General features: G+C 55.7%; 3 protein-coding genes across 3 annotated transcripts; 2 read left to right on the top strand and 1 right to left on the bottom strand.

Moving 5' to 3' along the window:
• Nucleotides 1–9,387: 9,387 nt before the first annotated feature.
• On the bottom strand, nt 9,388–10,641 carry NCS54_00252000 (MOSC domain-containing protein; the record flags this gene model as incomplete). The annotated part of the gene is made up of 2 exons (XM_053148117.1): nt 10,573–10,641; nt 9,388–10,497 (listed from the first exon to the last, which is right to left on the bottom strand). The coding sequence occupies exons 1-2, from the start codon at nt 10,585–10,587 to the stop codon at nt 9,388–9,390; spliced, it is 1,125 nt and encodes a 374-aa protein (XP_053004092.1). The 5' UTR covers nt 10,588–10,641.
• A 765-nt stretch (nt 10,642–11,406) lies between these two features.
• On the top strand, nt 11,407–13,332 carry NCS54_00252100 (MFS domain-containing protein; the record flags this gene model as incomplete). Its single annotated transcript, XM_053148118.1, has 5 exons — nt 11,407–11,723; nt 11,781–12,302; nt 12,355–12,505; nt 12,558–12,890; nt 12,946–13,332. 5 exons carry the CDS (start codon nt 11,407–11,409, stop codon nt 13,330–13,332), a joined length of 1,710 nt encoding a protein of 569 aa, XP_053004093.1.
• A 1,145-nt stretch (nt 13,333–14,477) lies between these two features.
• Nucleotides 14,478–17,571, top strand: NCS54_00252200 (Hypothetical protein; the record flags this gene model as incomplete). The annotated part of the gene is made up of 2 exons (XM_053148119.1): nt 14,478–15,048; nt 15,104–17,571. 2 exons carry the CDS (start codon nt 14,478–14,480, stop codon nt 17,569–17,571), a joined length of 3,039 nt encoding a protein of 1,012 aa, XP_053004094.1.
• Between the last annotated feature and the right edge of the window lie 2,266 nt (nt 17,572–19,837).

Below are 19,837 nucleotides of genomic sequence, written 5' to 3' on the forward strand. Positions count from 1 at the left end.
CGGGCCGCTGTCCAAACAGAGGAGGCCATCCGTGTATTTCCCTCAGAGATCCGAGACAGCGGAGGCGCCTGCAGATGGGGAAATGCGATGCCGGCGCCCGGCAGATGTGCATGGGGCTGTTGAGCATGCAGGCGAGACGAACGACCACGGTTGGCGGGTTTGCAAGCTAACCGGAAAATATGAAATGCTTCCATAGTAGAGCCGCCCTAGGCTCGGGTATTCGTATTCCCAAAGAGTAGGTGTCGTCGAAAGTCCACGAGGCTAGTCAAGACTCTGGCCAGGGGGCGAAACGGGGCGATACCATCATCCCCCTCGGCCGAGGACGACTGTGTAAGAGGGGTCATGGAGACATGACCTCACTAAAGACAAATGCGGCTCCATCCACGACTCTCGTTTCGGTTTCAGTAACAAGGCTTCAAGTTGACTGACGAGCTTGGCCCAAGCTTAGGCGCCCATTGACGCCGACACAATCATGACACCTAACGGTCGACGGATCCGTCTCTCAGAACGGGGGGTCCCAGACGGGTGGCTGGCCGGGAGGACGGAGCAGAGCACCTTGCAGCAAGCAATGGTTGACCGGCGACCTGGGGGCGGCGCGGTTCTGGCCCGGACACAGCGGGGGAACAATCGAATTGCCGGGGCTGCCAGAACGAGCCGGCGACAGGCCGCACTCACATGGACACTGGGTTGCTGTCCGGGGAGGACAGGTCGCGCCATGGGCTTTCTCTTTGAGCCGGGGGTAAGGAGGGACATCGGGAGGGTCGCATGGGCTGCAAGTCAGCAGATTTGACGACGAAATGCAGAGAGGCTCAGGGCTGGCCTGTGTTGAGAAACGGTGCAAGAGACAGGGCCAGGCTTGGCACGGAAGGCCAAGGCATAATGCAGGAAACCAACAGGCCGGATATTTGGAGATGGTGACAAGGCGAGCACGACGAAAAAAAGATAGCGATCAACAATATGGGGGTGAACCAGGGCCGTAAGAAGGCAAGGCCTGCCACGTTGTTGTCATCGATGGGGACAGGGGATTTCGTCCCAGGTCTTTCCTTGTACCCTGACGTCCGGAAGCAAGCCTATTTGTTTGCCAGCAATTGAAGGTTTGCTGACATTGAGGCTTTGGCTTTGGGGATGAGAGGCTGTTTGCGGCTTTTGGCGAAGGATGGTCAGGCATGAACGAGGAACGATTGAGTTAATAAACGAGGAGGAGACGAGAGGAGACAAGAGGAGAGAGAAGGGTACGAGGCACGAATGACAGGGGCGGCAAAGTTTAATCCCGTTGGGTAGTATCCACGGTGTAGGTCGTAGGTCGGTCGGTGGACTGTTGGAGGTTAGAGGTTGACGTTTGGAGGCTAGATTGCGAACGGGATGGAAGGTGTAAGCGGAGTGGAGGATGCATCGCGGCGCACCTGCAGTGAGTGGGTGGAGGGGAACGAACCTTGGAAGGGGCCATCCAGCAGTCACTGGACGAAAGAGGAAGTAGGTCCACAGACGACACCTCATGGCTCGGTGCATCTCGCTGAAACGGGACAAGAGAGAACATCAGGCCACGCAAAATTTGAGAAAAGAGACAAATTCTCAAAACGCCCAAATCAAACGAGAGCACAAATTGGATTGGATGCAGGCAGGCAGGCAGGCAGGCAGGCATGCGCCGAGAGAGTACGGCCGGCCGGCCGACATGGGCGGCTCTACCCGCCAGAGCATGCGTGTACCCAGCTTGAGCCCAGGTTGTTGGAAGTAAACGAGCATCATCGATGCTCATATTGGCGGCTACAACAGATCAGAGACAAACCAACAACCAACCGCTAAACAAACACGGAACTTACGTCTCCAAACAACATCTAGCGAACGGCCTATTCGCTTACACGTTCCATTCTAATTCGAAAGCCATTATTGGTCCCAGTGTCGGAGGGCCACCGAGTTGTTGTATGCATGAGACGGGCCGTAGTCTATCAGGCGGAGACGGGGCCCATGGGAGAAGGGACAACCTGGGATGGAAGCAGAGCGATGGAGAACTTGACGACGGAGATGAGACGGCTGTGCCCGGCGTCGTGGGCTGAGGCGGTCAGTGCCTCCAGAGTCCATCAGCACCATCTCCCTCAGGATCATCATGTATTCATCACGGCGGGCCCATAACGGTGAGAGATGGGCCGCCTCGTCTTGATGGTCAACCCAGTCAGACGGTTACCATGGTCTGTGGGCTGCAAAACTGTGGTCCCTGGGCAATAGTAGCCCATTTCGCGTTTACTCATCTGCCGCCGACAGCATGAAGCCTTTAGCCACAGAAAACGGAAGGATCGCACGCGATCCCAGTCGCGGAAGCAGAAGCAGAAGCCAGGTGAACCATGTCCAGATGCGAGGTGACAACTCTGCAGTGACCAGTTCAGCATCAGTAGATGACGTTCCTCCTTTGAGGACTGGCCGAGGTCCGCCGGTAATCGCGCACAAGCGCTAAGCGAATGGCAAGACGCCCATTTCACGGGCTGGCTGCCTTGCCAAATTGAGCAACCATCTGATAGATCTTGACAGCCTGTGAGATGGGTGACACAACCTGAGTATTTGCGTGTTGCAATCGACGTCTGTGATGTGATGTGCCGACTACAGTATTACACTCCGAGAGCAAACTAATGGCAGAGTTGCTCAGCCAACACCGAGGTTTGTGCCAAACAGAACATCGTCCCAGTCTGCCATTGGCCTCTGATCGAATGCAAGTGCTTGTGTCTACATACCCTGCACCAGGACGGTGTGCTGAAGAGGGCAAGGTGCGTGGCGCGGAGCCGGAGACAAGCAGGTCGGTGGTGGATTGCAAACCGCTTCGAAAACGCCCGAGGAAACGAAAAACGCTGGGGTGGCATGACGGACGGGGTACAGGGTTGCTCGACATTGAGTTGCACCAGCCAGCTGATTACCAACGGGAAGAAGTAAAGAGGTCGATCTTGTGTGTTTTGGCACCAACGCCGCGCTACATCGAGGCGGCCTAGTTTCAAGGTTGACCCCGTCCGAGGTAGGCAATCGCCCAGGTGTTCGCCAAGTCTAGACCCACGCCGGGTTTGTTCATGGCGATATCAAAATAAGGTCCTAATCGGTCATGGTGTGAAGGAGGCGAGATGGTTAACCGTCAGCACCGCGTTGTCGATTGAATGACAACACGGCAGACAGCGGAGTGCTGCAGGTAGAGGAGTTACCTTAGCTAGGTACCGGGATGCGAGCAACATCAGCTGTCAGTTTGGAAGCTGGTCCATAGCAAAGATGGGTATTGCCGGGGATGGTTTTTCAAGATGCAGACGGGACAAAGCACCTCTGCTGATGGAAGGGGTCTCCCATGCCCGATCCAGAGCCCCATTATGTGAGCCCGCTGGCTCTCTGCCTGGCTGGACCCTTACTTGGAGCACGGATCAAGACAGGAGAGGTTCGAAGGTCGAAGGAGAGCCAGTACTGAGTAGGTACCTACCCAACTTGTTTGCGACAACCATGGAGATGTGATTAATGACTTGGGCAGCGACGAGGCGGAAGTTGATGGATCAAGACCCGGAGAGCCACGTCCCGGCAAGGGCGGCGGTCGTGGGATGAAACTCTAATCATCCTAACTTTATGCCTTGTTTCCTGTTTTGGTGGTGGTGAGCGCCTTCCGACTGCTCGCTCTCTCCTCTGGCTGGGGCATCTTGAGTAGGTTCCGAGAAGCTGGAACTGCCTAGGTAGGTACAGTACCTGCCTAGGAACAGACAGGCTACTAGGTGCTGTAGTCATCCGGGGAAGGAGGCGACAACTCATCTATGCGCCTTCCGCATTAAGGTCGTCGTCTGGGCTTCTGATTTATTTCCCGAGATATTCTCACTCTTACACCGCCACCCCACCCGTCTGGTCTTGTCTCCTCTCCAAATTCATCTCTGCAGAATGCCCAGGTACCATCCATTCCCACACTCCTGGTCCAACGGTCGGCTCCGCTCTCTTACATGCGACAGAGGGACACAGCATGTAGCATGGCCATTTGCCGGCTCACGCTGGTTTGGCATCCGTTTTCTCATGCTCTCACCCCTACCTGTGACCTCACCGTCTCACCTCCATCTGCCTCTACAGGTCCAGCCCGTCCGTGGCAGTTTCGGAGCTCGCTCAGAGCGCACTAGCCTTGTAAGCCTAGGTCGCAGTTTTAGGTTTATCTGCCGCCTCCTCGGTATCGATTCCGTACGGTCTGTTTCCAAAACAGCACGGCCCGCGGTTTCTATTCGCACCGCTCTCCCAGCACAGCACGCACACCTGCGATGCGATGCGATGCACACGACTGACCCCCTCATGCGGATTGCGGCCTGCCCTTGTCGGCAGCAGCAGCTTTAGACTGGCCCGTCCTTGTTCAACTCCCACGTTGGCCGTCTCCACCTCCGATCCTGGCGCAACTGGCCCCGAGAACCAGGACACGGGGGCGCAACCGGCGGAGCCTTGGCTGGCCGGCCGTGCCATTTCGCCCATGGGCTCTTGGGCGGCTTCTGATTTTACCATGCTGCTCTCTTGACACATTCGGGGCTTGCCTGGGCTCTATCCCTATCCCGGGGACTTCAACCCTACACTCACCTCATGTCAACCACACCTCACCTCACCAGTTCGTCATCCCCCGCCCACGGATGGTGGTTGCCCGTGCCCTTCCTTGTAGGCTCTGGCGTCCTCGTCCGTTGCCATTGGGAATTGCTCGGCTCGTTCCCCCGTCCGAAGTAATTGGCCGTAGCGCGATCAAACAAGGCGAGGCAGAAGGCAGGTACCTGCGTCTGTGGGTACACATTAGGTACGATACCTTGCCCTGTGCTTGGTTGCTGGTCCGTTCTTGGGAACCGTTTACCTACGCCCCTCCCCTCCCCTTCCCCTCTTCCTTCTTCTCTTCTTCCAGAAGCGTCACAGGACAGGCATCCTTTCCAGACCGGGGGTTGGGAGTGCTTCTGGATTTTTGGGCCGACGGACGGGATATTTTGCAACTGGCATGACTGACGGCTCCCAAGGCCAGAAGGGCACGGGCATCATCCTCGTCCGTCCACCTGGCAGGGCAGGTACATATTATCGACAACGTCCCCGAGCGGTGCCGTGCCGTGCTGTAACAACCCAAGAACTGGCACTCCAACGCTCTACCTCGCTCGTTTGCCTCGCGTCCTGGGCCATTTAATCTACTCCATTTTGTCACTGGCACACCTCCTCGGCATTCCCGCCTCGTCGCTCGTGCCTCCATCACCCGTCGTTTATCTCTTGTCCATGTTGTTGCAAGCCTTATCCCGGCTCTCCGACTCCATCGCGGCTCTCGTTTGACGGTCCCCGGCCCTACAAACGGCAGACATCACATCACATCTCTGCAACGGCAACTGCAACTACCACTTCACCTGATCCTCTTTGAAAGCATAAAAGCCCAAAGCCTCCTCCTCCCATCACTGCTCAACATCACTTGATCACTTCAACGGCTTCTACACCATCAACACCCATCACCATCACCCATTCACATTGCTCACTCTCCCTCTCCAACTCGTCTCCTCCCGAACACTCGACATCGATTCACCGCACTCGGTTGCATCTGCCACTCACACAAAACCACTACCCCTTTGGTAAGTACCGAGCATGCAGACTGAGAGGCTGCGATGACCATCACCACTTACATGGCCGGTCGTGCCCCAGTTGGTTATATATACATGCAAGGCTAACATTTCCGTCCCAAGGATCCTCCTCCCACCCAATCAGGCCAAATCTTGTGAGAGGGTTCAGCACCTCCAAGATATTCTCGACGACACCTACACCCTCCTCTGTACCACCCCAAACAACCGCCACCATTACCGACAAAATGGCCAACGCTTGCGCCCACTCGTTCCGGATGATCAAGTCAGATAGCACCTTGATCCAGTGGGTTTGCCAACACTGCCGTTCCGGACCTCACTGGATGATTTTTGAGTGCACATACTGCAAGCTTCACTTGTGCCGCCCTTGCACGCAGGCCGCTTGAGCCCTTGCGGGAAAAACCCCCGGCGCTGAGACATGCATCCTCGGTGTCTGGCGTGGGGGAAAGGGGTGTGTGAGTGCGCGAGCGATTCTCTGCCGTGCGTGGGCCGTTCACTCTTGCTCATGTGCTAGCAAATGATGGGTGGCCTGACTGACATGACGCGAGGCTCAACCCAAAAGGAAAAAGGATGCCTTCTTAGTCTCGGTGCAGGCGCACATTGCGATCAAAGGCAGAGCGTCTCAACAAGGGCCTTTGATTGCGCTTGGCAGAGCACGGAACGACAGCCCGGAGCTGGCTCTGGATGTACGGCTACCAAACCGTGCCACACCCCTCTCGTGCACCGATCACCGACCACGAAACGTCACTTTTGCCGGGGTGTCAATTCACGGCCAGCGAGGATGGCACAGCTGAGCTGAGCCTCACGACAACACATCGAAACGCGCCGGACCGCAACGCATCGCATCTCAAGCAGCCACATTCTCCAACAGGTCGAATCTGGTGTCTGGACGCCAAGGGCCCGAAAGGAGAAGCGCCCAAGGACGCCTATCTCGATTCATCCCAGAGCGCAGGTGGGGGATTCGGTCAAACGGTGGCATTGGATGACTTACACTTTTTCTTGGACTGTCACGGCGGAGTGGTGCCCTGCACGCTCCACGTGGGAGGCTCCAGTCCCAGGGACCTCAAGCCCGTTTTCGGAACTGTGCAGCATTAGTGACCCCCCTGTGGTTACTAACACCTGGACTCGCTTGGCCCTAGGGCCGACCGATACAGGGCTTCTACGGGGCTTCTGGGCACTTTTGACGTCTCCAGAGTATCTCGGTTTTCGCCTGTCACCTCCTCCAATCTATGGCGCGGCTCCGAGGTTTCCCTTTGTGGAAGTTTGGCGCGTTACAGAATGTTTGGCGCTCTTGTTTCTTGTCTCTTTTCTGTTTTATCTTCTCTTTGATCTTTTCTCTTTCTTACTCTTGTTCGCTTCGTCCCTGGGGTCGACTGCGCTGTTTGTTGTTGCTGCATCGCATAGAAGGATGGCGTTGATTCTGCTTCTATTTTTGGGTTTCTTTACTTCTTCACTTGCTTGGCATTAAACCTCTAGACCTGCCTGGGCGACCTGGTGGGCAACCGGAGTACGGAGAAGGAAGGGACACGCAGTCATGGCCTCATGTTGTTTAAGCCTCTGTTTCTGTTTGGTTTACGGCGCAAGGCAAGACAAATGAAATTGATGGGTTGGTGTTTGGGCAGGCGCTCGAAATAGACTATGGCTCGGGCCAGACACATGGGGAAAACAAAAGGGGGGCTCGGCTCAGGGCGAGAGACTACCTACCTAGAAGGCAGGAGAAAATGTTGTTAGCTTGCTGGTCTGTGTTGTCATAATTTAGGCATGATTTGTTTCCAACTGTGTTTCTGTGCTGCTACGTGGACGTGAACATGGACATGGACATGGGAGTGAATCCTGAAGAGTGACTAAATTCTCTCTGAGCCGAGGAGGAGAGAGAAGGGAGAAAAAAAAAAAAAGAGAGAGTAAAGCGTGGAGCTGTGTGAATTGAAATGGTGAGGTCATGATTGGGGGTCTCGGCCAGATGGACCCCCGTCTTTGGTCGTCATAAGCCTCCCCCAAGTGGGAGCTTCCACTTCACCTCGGTGCCGGAACCGAAGCCGTCAACAGCCAACAATTACCCCAAGTCAGTCGCGATTGGTCAGAATCATACTTAGTTACTGTCCTCCTTGTCTGAGCTGGCCAGGACGGCTGGTTTGGACCTATCAAAGCTCGACTGGCTTTGGGGAAAAGAGCCAAGGTCCTGTAATCTCCTGTTGGCCGGATGGTCTTCCCTAGCCAGCTCGCTCTTGCCCAGGCAGGTAGGTAAGTAGGTTCCCAACTTCCTCCCCCCGCCCCTTCCGTTGTCCGTCGTCCGCCTCACGTTGCTTCCGGCTTTGGGCCATGCGCCGCACCTATTGAGGTGTAGATCTCTCGTCGCATCATTGATCCTTTCTACCTTTCTTCTCCCCTCTTCTCCCCTCGCTTCGGTCTCTTTTGACCGAATTACTCGCGCCATGAATAATGCAATCCGAAGCGGAGACGTCCGCGGCATGGGTCGATGAGGTATCCTTGGTGTCAGCCTGACGTGGGAGAAGCCCAAGACTTGCAAGAATAGAGCTGATATTGCCCAGGCTACATCCCAGCCCTCTACGGTGATGGCTTGCGGCTGCGGCTACGTCAATGTCTGTGTTTGTGTCGTGGCAGGGCGCCCTCGGTGCAAAGGGACACCGAGGCTGTGAAGGGGAAACGACCACCTCACCCACCTCCAACGCTTCACGAAGAGGCGGCGACGCCAATGCCCCCCCCAGCCAGCCCAGCCCAGCCCAGCCCAAGCCCCAGCGACCCACAAGCCTGAGGGCCCGTGGAAGGTGAAGATGAACCAGAAGGCTTCCAGAACAAATTCAGAAACCGCCTCGGCCTGTTTCCACCTCACCCACAGAGCGTTTTGGGGCCCCTTCTCGCGCCCTAGGGTGGAGAATCGACGTCAGCACAGACAAGGACCTCAAATTGCTATGTACCAGCTCACGTTGCGCTCAGCGGCCACACGAGCACTCATGTGCCTAGGCACACGCTGCCGTGATCGAGAGCTGTTTAATTAATTTTTATTCATCTGAATCATCGCTTGAGTCACGACGGCGACGGCGGAGGCGGCAACATACCGACAGCTCCCATATCACCACATGGCACACGCCCCCCTTGTCTACCGGATCCGACCTCCCGCCCGCCCGGCCGACACGGACCCATCGGGGAACGAGTCCGGGGGTGTTGAGGTGAGGAAGGTTTGCGAATCCAAGACCGTTGACGACAAATTAACCTTTGCCTCATTCACCGACCGTCCATCGCGCCCCAGGCCGTGGTTAGCCTGCCTCGCTTCGCCTCGCCTCGTTTCGCGCTTCCCGAGCTTTACTTGAACATCTATTCGTCTTGGAACACTCCATGTCACTTCAGACACGTCAAGTTTCGTACTCCTCAGATTGCTTGCTCCAAGGGCTCTCGTGCAACCGACCCGCGGGACCGCCTTGTCACGCCCCGGCAATTACAGGCACAGGGTAATGGAACGTTTCCAGATGTTAGGACAAGGCAGTACTCTGCTCGCCTCCGCTTGTTCTCCGGCCATTTGCGGACACTGGCAAGGCCGAAAAGACGCCGCTCCGTGTCGGGTCCGGGTTTGTGACCTACCCCCAATCCCCACCGTGCCGGCGTCACGGGCCGAGATGTTACGGACACTGGGCGTTTGCGACCGGGCAGGTCGATGAATTTCCCTACCAAGACGGGATGGTCACTGAAGCGTTGGATGATGATACTGGAAGCGACTGCCGCTCGCCTGTAAGAGAAATGAACTCGCTGCACCTATCACGCGTATGTGGCACGTTGATTGATACTATGATTCTATTCAAGAGAGCAGAAACCAGCACGGAAGCAGACCGAGCAAAGCCGCGCTGGTCAACCAAAGCGAGAGCAGGACGGGCAAGCTCATCTTGGCATCGGGGGCATGGCGATAGTACCGTGCGATTGCGGGATCTGTCAGCGACCAGTCCCAGACGCTACGCTCAGTCATCCGTTCCGTAACCTCGACATGATCGCCGATGGACACGATGGCGTTGTTGCCAGGCTTGCTGACGAGGAAGCCATATCTGCCGAAGACGGGTGAGTACTTTGCACCAGCGTCAACCCTCCGGTCAGACATGAGCTTCTTGAGCACTGTGCCACGCTCTCCCTTCGCTGTACGGCCGGTGTCATAGTCGACGTTGAGGGAAGTACAGCGGTTGCAGTTCTTGGTCAGAGCGATTCTGTGCGCGCCATTGATGGACAACTGCGCCCAGAAGTCCTCATCCCACTCGATCTCACCGTCCAGGACAATGTTGGGCCGCATGGCTCGCATGTCCACGTCGCATTCGGCCAGACGGGCACTAACGTTGTTGAGTGACTGCTCCGTAGCGAAGAGATAAGGGGCACAATCCGAAAAGGCAAGCCAGTCCTCCTCGGTGCGAGAAAACCCGTAACCCCCGACATAACTCGCTAGCCACGAAGGCCATGACTGGGGCCATCTCTGGGCACTAGGTGAAAAAGTTCCCAAGACAGGGCGTCGACCATCACCGATGAAGACCAGGGCGGTGCTGAAGCCGAAGCACGCAGAGAACCATGCATCGTACTTTGGACCCATGTGATATGCGACGACCAAGCTTTGATGAAGATTGACGTCGGCTCTGTCCAGCCCGTCTAGCTTTGGGTCGATCGGAACGTCCAAAACGGTGTCTTGTTCCGGCCGCCAGGGAACTAACGGTTCTTGAGGAGTTATATACCTGACGCGGATCTTGTCACCAACAATCTCCTGGGCAAAGAGACTGCACTCGGGGAATTTGGACAGCTGCATTTTTGTCAATTCGCCCGACTCCTCGACCTTGCATAGCATAAAGCGGCGATCGTGTTCAAGGCCCTGGGGCCCCAGTTTGGCGGATTCCAGCTGGATTCCCCGGATGCCCTTGATGGGGTAGAACCAAATCTGGCATCAATTGTTAGCGACGGGCTCCAGGGTGGTTATCTTATCGCATGTGGCGTATTGAACTTCGCATCATACCTGTGTGACCTTCATTGCTTCTGCGACGGGTTCAATTGACCTCTCAGGGCGCCTGTTTCTTGCTGATGGGGATGACAGAGGTTGACTGATTGATAATCGAGATGAGCAACCCCACCGTTGTCGGCGCCACCAGCAAGCGATTGACTAAGCCATGACAAAATAATAAAGAAACTAGGCGGCTTTGAGAGCTGAAAGTCTGCCTTTGGAGCTGGAGGCGCGCACGCAATTAATGCTTCTTCGGCTCCCACTTTCGGCAATGTGGGAGGGGAGCGTCAATGTCAATGTCAATGTCAATTGCAGGCAGAGCTTGCTCAGGGAGAAGGGTTAGAGTTGCCGTTGCTGGCGCGCAAATCTTTTCTCAAGAGTCCCATCAGGAATGGAGTAGTTGACTTGGCGGTGCTCAACACTGACGGGCCTCCCTTGTCTTCTATTTTGTTTTCCTCTTGTTTTCTTGCCTCGCCCATCGCGTCCTTGCATCTAACAACCAGACGCACCTGAGCCTAGTCGTTGTCCCTCGATATCACCGATTCTCGTCGCCTCCGACTTCGGGAGAGTCTCGGAGTTCCTCCCGTGGGATCTCGACCTCTGCCAATCCGTGAAATAGTTTTCCGCAGTGGGGACGGCATCTGGGCCCTTATATCAGCGGTTGCTCCAGTACCTTATTTCATCCCACTTTTCCTTTGCACGCTCAATTCATCGAACCCAACGGACGGAACTGCAACAGGCCAGCCCGACTGAAGCTCAGTAAAGTCGGACGATTCGGTGACCCTGCGCTTGTCCTCCTCCGGGTTATTGTCAGCACCGAGCTCCGGCGGCGCAGCAATCGCCGGTACAATGGCCTCCGATCCGGCATCCAGGGGCGGCCATCAAGCCCCCACTTCCCGAGAGGCTGAAAAGACACCCGCCAACGTCGATGACGCTCAAGATGTTGAGGGAAGCGGAGGAGAAGAGGTCAAGGCCGTGTCGGGGCTGGGGGCGCGTCCCGAATGCTTCAAGAACACTTTTCAGGAGGTCGCATTCGTCTTCATGGCCACCATTGCCATGGCGACAAATACCTTTTTGACTGGCTCGACAGTTATTGTTACGGCAGCCATTGGCAAGGACCTTGGCATGACGCAGAGCCAAATCTCGTGGATTGCTGCTGCTGCAACGTAAGTTTGAACATATCTATGTCCTCTTTCGCCTTCAGTCCTCTAACTCGGCTGTAGGCTTACTGCTGGAGCATTTCAGCTTGCGCTAGGCCAGCTCGCCGACTTCTTGGGCCGCAAGGCTGTCTTTCTCTTCGGTATGGGCTGCTTCAGTGGAGGCTGTCTGATCGTTGCGTTTGCCCAGAACCCCTTCTGGATGGACATATTGTGTGGCGTACTCGGTCTGGCTTCAGCCATGGTGGTGCCCCCAGCCATTGGCATTCTGGGAGCCGCCTACAATGTGCCCTCGCAGCGCAAGAACTGGGCTTTTGCAAGTTTCTCAGCTGGGAACCCCCTTGGATTTGCACTGGGTAGTATAGTCTGTGGTATTGCAGCTCGCATCTTCAACTGGCGGGCTGGCTTCATCCTCCTATCCATCATCTGGGCCGTGCTTGGAGTTGCATCCATCTGGATTGTTCCGAGCGTCGAAGCCTTTGAACCAACACCATTAAAGACACGCATGCGCACAGCTCTGAGGCAGTTCGATAGTGTTGGAACTGTCCTGACTGTTACAGGTATTGGCATGTTTACAGCTGCTTTGACGTACGTTCATGTCCTTCTCCCCACGCTTTGGGTTGGACTAACTTGTGCACAGTCTTGGTCCCGATGACGGCTGGAAGTCTGCGCACATTATTGCCATGCTTATCGTTGGATTCTTTCTCCTCGTCGGCTTCGTGGTCTGGGAGAGCTACTGGGAGCACCCCCTCATGCCACTCCATGTCTGGAGAGACCGTAACTTCTCGTTGGTATGTCTCTGTTGTCTCTGCTTCTTGGTAGTTTTCTTACCAAGGATAATAGCTTGTCTTGACGGCGATTCTCGGCATGATGTCGTTCGCTTCCTCCAACTTTTGGCTCGCTCTCTTTATGCAGGAAGTCAAGGCTTATGATGCCCTCAACGTCGCGGTGCACCTGCTGCCCCAGGTCATCGCGGGCATCATCTGGAACGTGGTGGCGGCCAGCATCCTCCACAGCATCAACAACACCCTCATCATGGCAGTGGGCTCCTTTGCCTACCTGGGCGCTAACCTCCTTCTCACCTTTCAGAAGGCGAATACGATATACTGGGCGTTTATCTTTCCTTCTCTTATCATGAATGTCATTGGCGCCGACTTTCAGTTCAACGTGACCAATGTAGGTATCCTGATAGTTCAAGGGAGCTGGGACATATGCTAACGAGACCTGATAGATGTATGTCATGCAGTCGCTTCCGATTCACCAGCAATCATTGGCTGGAGGTATCTTCAACATGCTTATTCGTCTGGGTTCGACGGTCGCCATTGGTATTTCGACAGCAGTGTACAGCTCGGTTGGGGAGGCGCAGGCAGATGGCGGCGACCCGGTTGTGCCCTACCGAATGGCCTTTTTCGTGTCGGTTGGACTCGCGGGACTGAGCTGCCTCTTCCTGCCATTCCTGCGCATCGGGACTCAGGGCAACACACCTGCTGACAAGGTGGCGGCCGAGGAGATGACAGCGTCGATGGGCTTGGTCAACCCCAATGCTACGGGCGAGACGGGAGATAAAAAGGCGGAGAAGGGACCGGTGGCCTCTGGCTCTGTAACGAAAAAGGAATAATAATGGCTGGACTGAGTCTTGCGTGTCTTGGCTAGAAGGGAAGAAAAAAGGTGCAACGCATGAGATACGATACCCCGGGAACAGAAAAATAACTTGAGATCCATGTGCATAGAGGGAGGATTAAGAGGGATTCAGCTAATGGGCAAGGCAGATTGCTTGCCAGGCGTAAAGACGGCCGAAATAGGCAAAAAAGATAGAGATGCAGTAGTTAGCCTTGGCGCGGATTATCACTACAAGTTTCGAAACCACTACGTCACGTCATTTCCCTGAAACCCGGGCGGGCATGGCCGTGAGGTGAGATGAGACGAGATGCGCGTAGAGTGAGATTTGCACCGGCCGGCATTCGCGTCGTCGTTCGTCGTTCGCTCTTAAGCTCGCGCCTAGAAACACCTACACGAGCCTAAGGTAACCCTAACCCTTGGATTGACGCCGTGTCAAAGTGCGCCACACCCTAAGCCCTATCGGGCGGGATGGAGCGCCAACCAATGAGAGCCGCCGCCGCTGATGTAAGGCTGCGGGAACGAACGTGGGGACCGACCTCAACAACCTCGACCCTGGACCTTGCTTGTGAAGATGAACTTGAAGGGCTGAAGCGCATCCTAGTCGCAGAGGGGAGATGTGCAGCTGCTGCTGACTGCTTGTGATACGTTCGACCCGGCTCAGCCCTAATGCTACGATCCAGCTGGTGCCGTCACCACCACGTCTCGTGGGCCATGCCGGTCGAGATCGGCGGGGCATCTACCACGTTCGGAGGAATTGCAATTGTTGACCGCTGGCTGGAAATAGCTTCGCCTTCTGTGACCCTGCGAATTCGCGGGCACTAAAATCTCACAAGCACTGCGCTGTGCCAGCGACGGAGCCCCAATGGCCCCATCCCATAGCCTCAGCAGCGCATCTTGGCTGGATGATCCTTCATACTCTCAGGCTCATTCCCTGTGTCCCCATTGTTGTTTTTCTTCCGATTGAGGCAGTCCTTGCGGAATTGCCAACACGTATAAAGACGTATCCCACGCGCTGCCAGGTCTGCCGAGATGCGAGGGAGTTGAACTGCCGTTGACCATCACTCATCTCGTGAGCGCATTCTCACACCAACGACACTCTTCTTCCCCAGAGGGAAACCAGCATCACCCTCCAGGCGCAACACAATGGCGCTCGAGCGTTGGGGCATTGACCCGGCCAAGGTGCCGCAGCAGCCATTCCTCCCAATCGTGAGGCCAGAAGGACCATCCTTCCTCGACACAACGGCCTGTCTCTGCGCATTGCGACCTCTGCCCGGCGCCGATCAACTCACCGGAGACGGATGGAGATTCGAGCGTGACGAGGCTGCCTGGCAATGCATCGGAAACCAGACCCAGGTCGTGTACAACGCGACAACAGGAAAATGGTTCAAGTCCAAGAACGGCAAGGGAAGCATCGATGATCTGCCCATCTACGACGCATCGAACCCTCCCAAGACCAGCGAACAGCTGACATGGGACACTCGAACCCGGACACTGAAGCCATTGGAAGACAACAAGAGGCTCAGTGTCTACGACCGAGACTGCACCGGCAAGAATCAGTCCAGCTTCTCGACCAGCTTCTATCGCTCTTACCAACAGCTGCTGAATGACCAGCTGCCCCTAGATGCAGCACCGTGCTGGAGACCTGGCGCCTTGCCATTGCAACTACAGTCCGTCGAGTCTTGGACCAAGGATGGCTGTAAAGAAGGTTTTCTTTGTGAGTCCCCGTTGCTGAGCCTCAGCCATGTGAAAACGAGTTCCAACCAGTCCAGGCATGAACAACACTATCAACTCACTCCCCCAATCATGCCCTCCCAATGAGATGTGCACGGTCGGACGACTTTCGCAAATGACCTGCCACTACAAAGGCGAGAACATAGGCATGGGTCCTTTTGAGCCAATCGTTTGCCAGCAGGGCTACTACTGTCCTCTTGAAGACGAAGGCAAGAAGAAGATTCGATGCCCAAAGGGCTCATACTGTCAACCTGGTGCTTCCAGGCCGACGCCTTGCGCTTCCGGCAGCCTCTGTCCCGAGGGGTCATCGTTCGAGCGCTTCATGGTTCCTCTGGTGGTATTGATCATTATCGATGTCCTCCTTGTCATTGGCATGTTCTTCTTGATTTTTCGGCAGCGGTGGCACTCAACCTCCAAGGCGCATGCGGGCACCCTGAAGAGGCACAAGACCATGAGGGCTGTCAGGGCCACCATCACTGGATACAAGGAACTGCCTGAGGGGCAAGACAATGAAATGGCACCCATGAACCTCTCATACAGCCCCTATGCGCCCTACTCGCCTTACGATATGCCACACCGAGAGGGTCGCCCTGGCCATGGCTTCGAGGCCGCTCTGGCACGGGACAGCACCGATAGCTCTGATCAACAGCACAAGGAAGCCGAGGCCTCGCCGCAGCTCAAGGCCTTTGTTGATTCGATGCGCAGAGCAGCCGAGGCGACAAACTTTGGCCTTTCCTTCAGGTACTCCGACCTCAGCTTCCACCCTAAGAAGGCGGTCAAACCAGTTCTCCAGAACGTCACTGGGTCCATCGAGCAAGGACAGCTCGTGGCTGTCATGGGTGGATCGGGAGCCGGCAAGTCGACATTCGTCAACGTGTTGATGGGTAAAACCAGTAACACTGGTGGTATCGTTGCCGTCAACAATACCCCAGGCAAGATGAAGCGTTACAAGAAGTTGACGGGTTATGTGCCCCAAGACGATATCGTACTGCCCGAGTTGAGCGTTTACGAAAACATTGTCCACTCGGCACGCATCCGGCTTCCTCGAACATGGAAAAAGGCCGAGATCGAAGCTCATGTCGAGTCTGTCATCGACTGCTTGGAGCTGTCGCATGTGCGCGATTCTCGAGTCGGCAGTGTAGGTAAGCCCGTCATTAGCGGTGGACAGAGAAAGCGAGTGAGCATAGGCATGGAGCTGGCGGCTGCGCCCATGGCCATCTTCCTTGATGAGCCAACCAGTGGTCTCGATGCCACTGCTGCATCTTCCATCATGCGCACGCTCAAGGCGATTGCGAAGCTCGGTATCTCCATCATCGTCATTATCCACCAGCCCCGAACCGAGATCTTTGAGCTATTCGACAACCTCATCTTACTCGGAAACGGACAGACCATCTATGAAGGGCCCCAGCCCGAGGCCCAGGCATACTTTGAGGGCATGGGCTTCCATTTCCCCGAACACAGCAATCACGCCGATGTGATTACTGATATTATCACCGGAAACGGTCGAGAATACAATGCCAAAGGTGATGTCTCCAAGGAGGCCCTCATCTCCAACTGGTCAGCATCGCGGAAGGCCAAAACAGCCGAGGATTTCGAGCGCAGGAGTATCCGATCGACCATGCTGGGTGATACGGGCATGCGTCAGGCCCTCAAGAAACGTGGCGCTCCATTTGTCAAGCAAGCATGGCTCTGCCTTTGCCGTGCCATGGTTCAACAATACCGCACCAAGGGGGCCTTCTTCGCTGAGATGGGACTTGCGGTGCTCGCCGGAGCCTTGCTAGGACTTGCCAACAACCCCAAGAACGGCATCATGTTTGTTGGAATCTTCCACGAACCCTATGAGGTCTTGTCGACGGCCATCGATTTCATCTCTGCGCCGCAGTTTGCCCTCCTCATCGCCATTGCTGTTGGTCTCGTTGCGGCTGCCCCTGGAGTCAAGCTCTTTTCGGAGGAGACACTGCTGTACAGACGGGAAGCTGAAGCAGGACACTCCCGATTTGCGTATTTCATTGCCAAGGTGATTTCTGTCTTGCCTCGAATGGCTCTCGGATGCCTCCATTTCACGACACCCTTATTCATACTGTCAGTGCCTATCATCGATTGGGGTCTCGCGTTCCTTACCAACCTACTGTACTTTTACTGCATCTATGGCCTTGCCAGTATCGTGAGCATGGTCGTCCGCAGAGAAGATGCGCCGCTGTTTGCAACCATGATTGCACTCATCACTGGTATCCTGTCTGGATCAGCACCACCCCTGTCGTCAGTCAAGGACTGGCACATGGAGTGGCTCTGGCGAGCATCCCCGGCCACTTGGCTTGCGGAGATATACTTTGGGCAGCTCGTGGCACCGTTCGCCTATCTCTACAAGGTTGACATTGCTGCGCGGGAGACTGGATTCGAGTTGGATCGAAAGTGGATGAACATTGGCGTCTTGGTTGCAATCGGAACAGCATACCGAGTTCTCGCCTTTGTTGGAATGGTGCTTGGACATCGACTGAGGAGGTAGAGAGTAGAATTGGAGCTCTTTTGGTTACGGATGTTCATGTCTGGATGCTCGAGATGGATGGACTTGAAGGTATCTGTAATATCCCGTCTGATTGGAGATGATGGAAGGTGACGCCTGGCGATGAAATATTGGACAAGGGTTGTTGTTGTCGTTATAATATTGTGCTTCCAATAAAGGCAGGAGCTGTGTGCCTGCATCCATCGTGTAGGGCTCCTTCCAGATCACGATCAAATGTACATGATGGCCATGACATGTGACTTTTTGTGTGTTGGGCACTGAACCTTGAAGGTGCTTTCCTACCTCTGAATCCGATTCGTTCAATGTTTGACGATTTAACGATACCCATTAAACCCTTGACCACAGAAGACATAATCGACAAGGCACAGACAGCAGCTTCGTCTAGCAAACAAGAATTACCTCGGGCCGCCTACTCTCTTACGTACCTTGCTCGACGCACCCGATCTCCCACATGCCGAAAACCCAGGGTCCATCCGTGCAGTGGTGACGGCGGCTTCAGCAACGACGTTGCTGGCGGGCATAACCAACTTGGGGACAGATCGCCGGTGGTCAAACGTAACGACGGACATGAAGTGTTTCGTGTTCCGTGCCCCGTGCTCCATTCGAGTTTCGTCGTCGAGCGTTTCATGAGCGTCTCTTGGCATTCCTGAAGCGCGGGCCCGCATTGACGGGGAAACGATGGTCGAGCACAGGCATCCTATACTACCTACATCCTACATCTCTCGCTGCAGCGGCCGGGGAGGGGATCGAGGATGCGACGGAATTCTCAGGATCAGAGACGCTCCCCACGAAAACGGAGGTGACGGAGATGAAGATGGCGGCAAGTTGCGAGACGACGGTCATTTACAGGCAATGGCTGGTGGCTAAATGCAACGAGGCGTTGGAACTATCCCGCACGATCTTGTTACCGTTGGTAACCAAGCATTTGTGGTTGGGCGCAAGAAATTCAATTCTCGACCGGTCCCCCACACAGTCGGTTGGGCCAAGGGCCACGGCCTTGATCCAAGGGGTCCCCAGTCAGTGTCAATGTCAAGCGGGCGGCGCGTTTAACGAAGCTGGGCCAGTCGGGGATATGCTTGATACGTCAGCAGTGGAGCTGGATCCATGGGGGAGGCCATATCCGTTCTTGGTCGACCTCTTGCTGCATTCACTCGTCCATCCATTCCTGATGGCGCCCAGTGTTGGTTTGCCCTGGTTCGACTCAACCTTTGATGTTCATGGGGGCGCTGTACCCAGAGTCAGGTTACTACGTACGCGTCGAGGACCAAACTATTGGACTGACTGCTGCATGAAAGAGATATGGCGTCAAAGACGGTTGTGCCGCTACGGTTAGTGGCATGAGGAGACACACCCGTCGTCGCGGGTCCAGACTCTCGTCCCAACAGACAGGCTTCACATCTGCCTGGGCTGGGTTGTCTGATCCCCAAAGGCCCCCTGACGATCTAGCGACGGCAGCGACAGCTACGTGCTAGGGAAGTTGACGTTAGTGCAACGAGCGGTATCGATGTAGCGGGATGGCGGGCATCTTGTGGCGTCTGGACAATTAGGCGTTCGCGCGACGGCTCATGCGCGTTATCACACGATTGCCCAAGCTACCGACGTGAGGGTTGCCAGCGACGATTAGTCCCTCCAGCGCAGGCCAGGAGCCCACTCACACCTGAGGGAAGCACATCTCTTGGCCCGGCTGCGATATCAAGTTGCCCCGGGCAAGGTGAGGGCTTTTATCTCGAGCCCAGGTGAACCCGACGCTGAGGTACCGGGCTCGCGTGCTCTGGACGACAATTGATGAGCTGAGCGGGCGGACGAGGGTGGAGGGGAACGGCGCGACCAACGCCACGGGTTTTAATGGGCTACGCCAACGGTGAGCTAACGCCTTTCTGGCTTGCTTGTTGGCTCGGCTCCCCGCTTCTCTTTCTTTGTTGCTGGGTAGAAGGGGTGGAGTTTGGAGGGGCTTGACCCTCTCAAGCAAGCCCCTGCGAGACCATGATGAAGTTGGCTGATGATACTTCTGCTGGCGGCGGGGAAACGGGCTGGGGGGCTGCTGCTTGCGGTCTTTTTGGACGCTCGCAGCTGTGGACTATGAAGCATGATTGGAGGAGGGGATCGAGATAAGAGCCAGAGAAGAGGAGGTCGAGGGGAGGATGAGGAGGAGGGCGAGTTGACGTGACGTGCCAAAGTCAAGCTACTGCTGCACAGGAGGACGACCATGCCGCGCGGGCAGCACGTCGACGATATCGCTCACAGAATA

This window comes from Fusarium falciforme, chromosome 2 (assembly GCF_026873545.1).
Source record: "Fusarium falciforme chromosome 2, complete sequence".
Classification (NCBI taxonomy): domain Eukaryota; kingdom Fungi; phylum Ascomycota; class Sordariomycetes; order Hypocreales; family Nectriaceae; genus Fusarium; species Fusarium falciforme.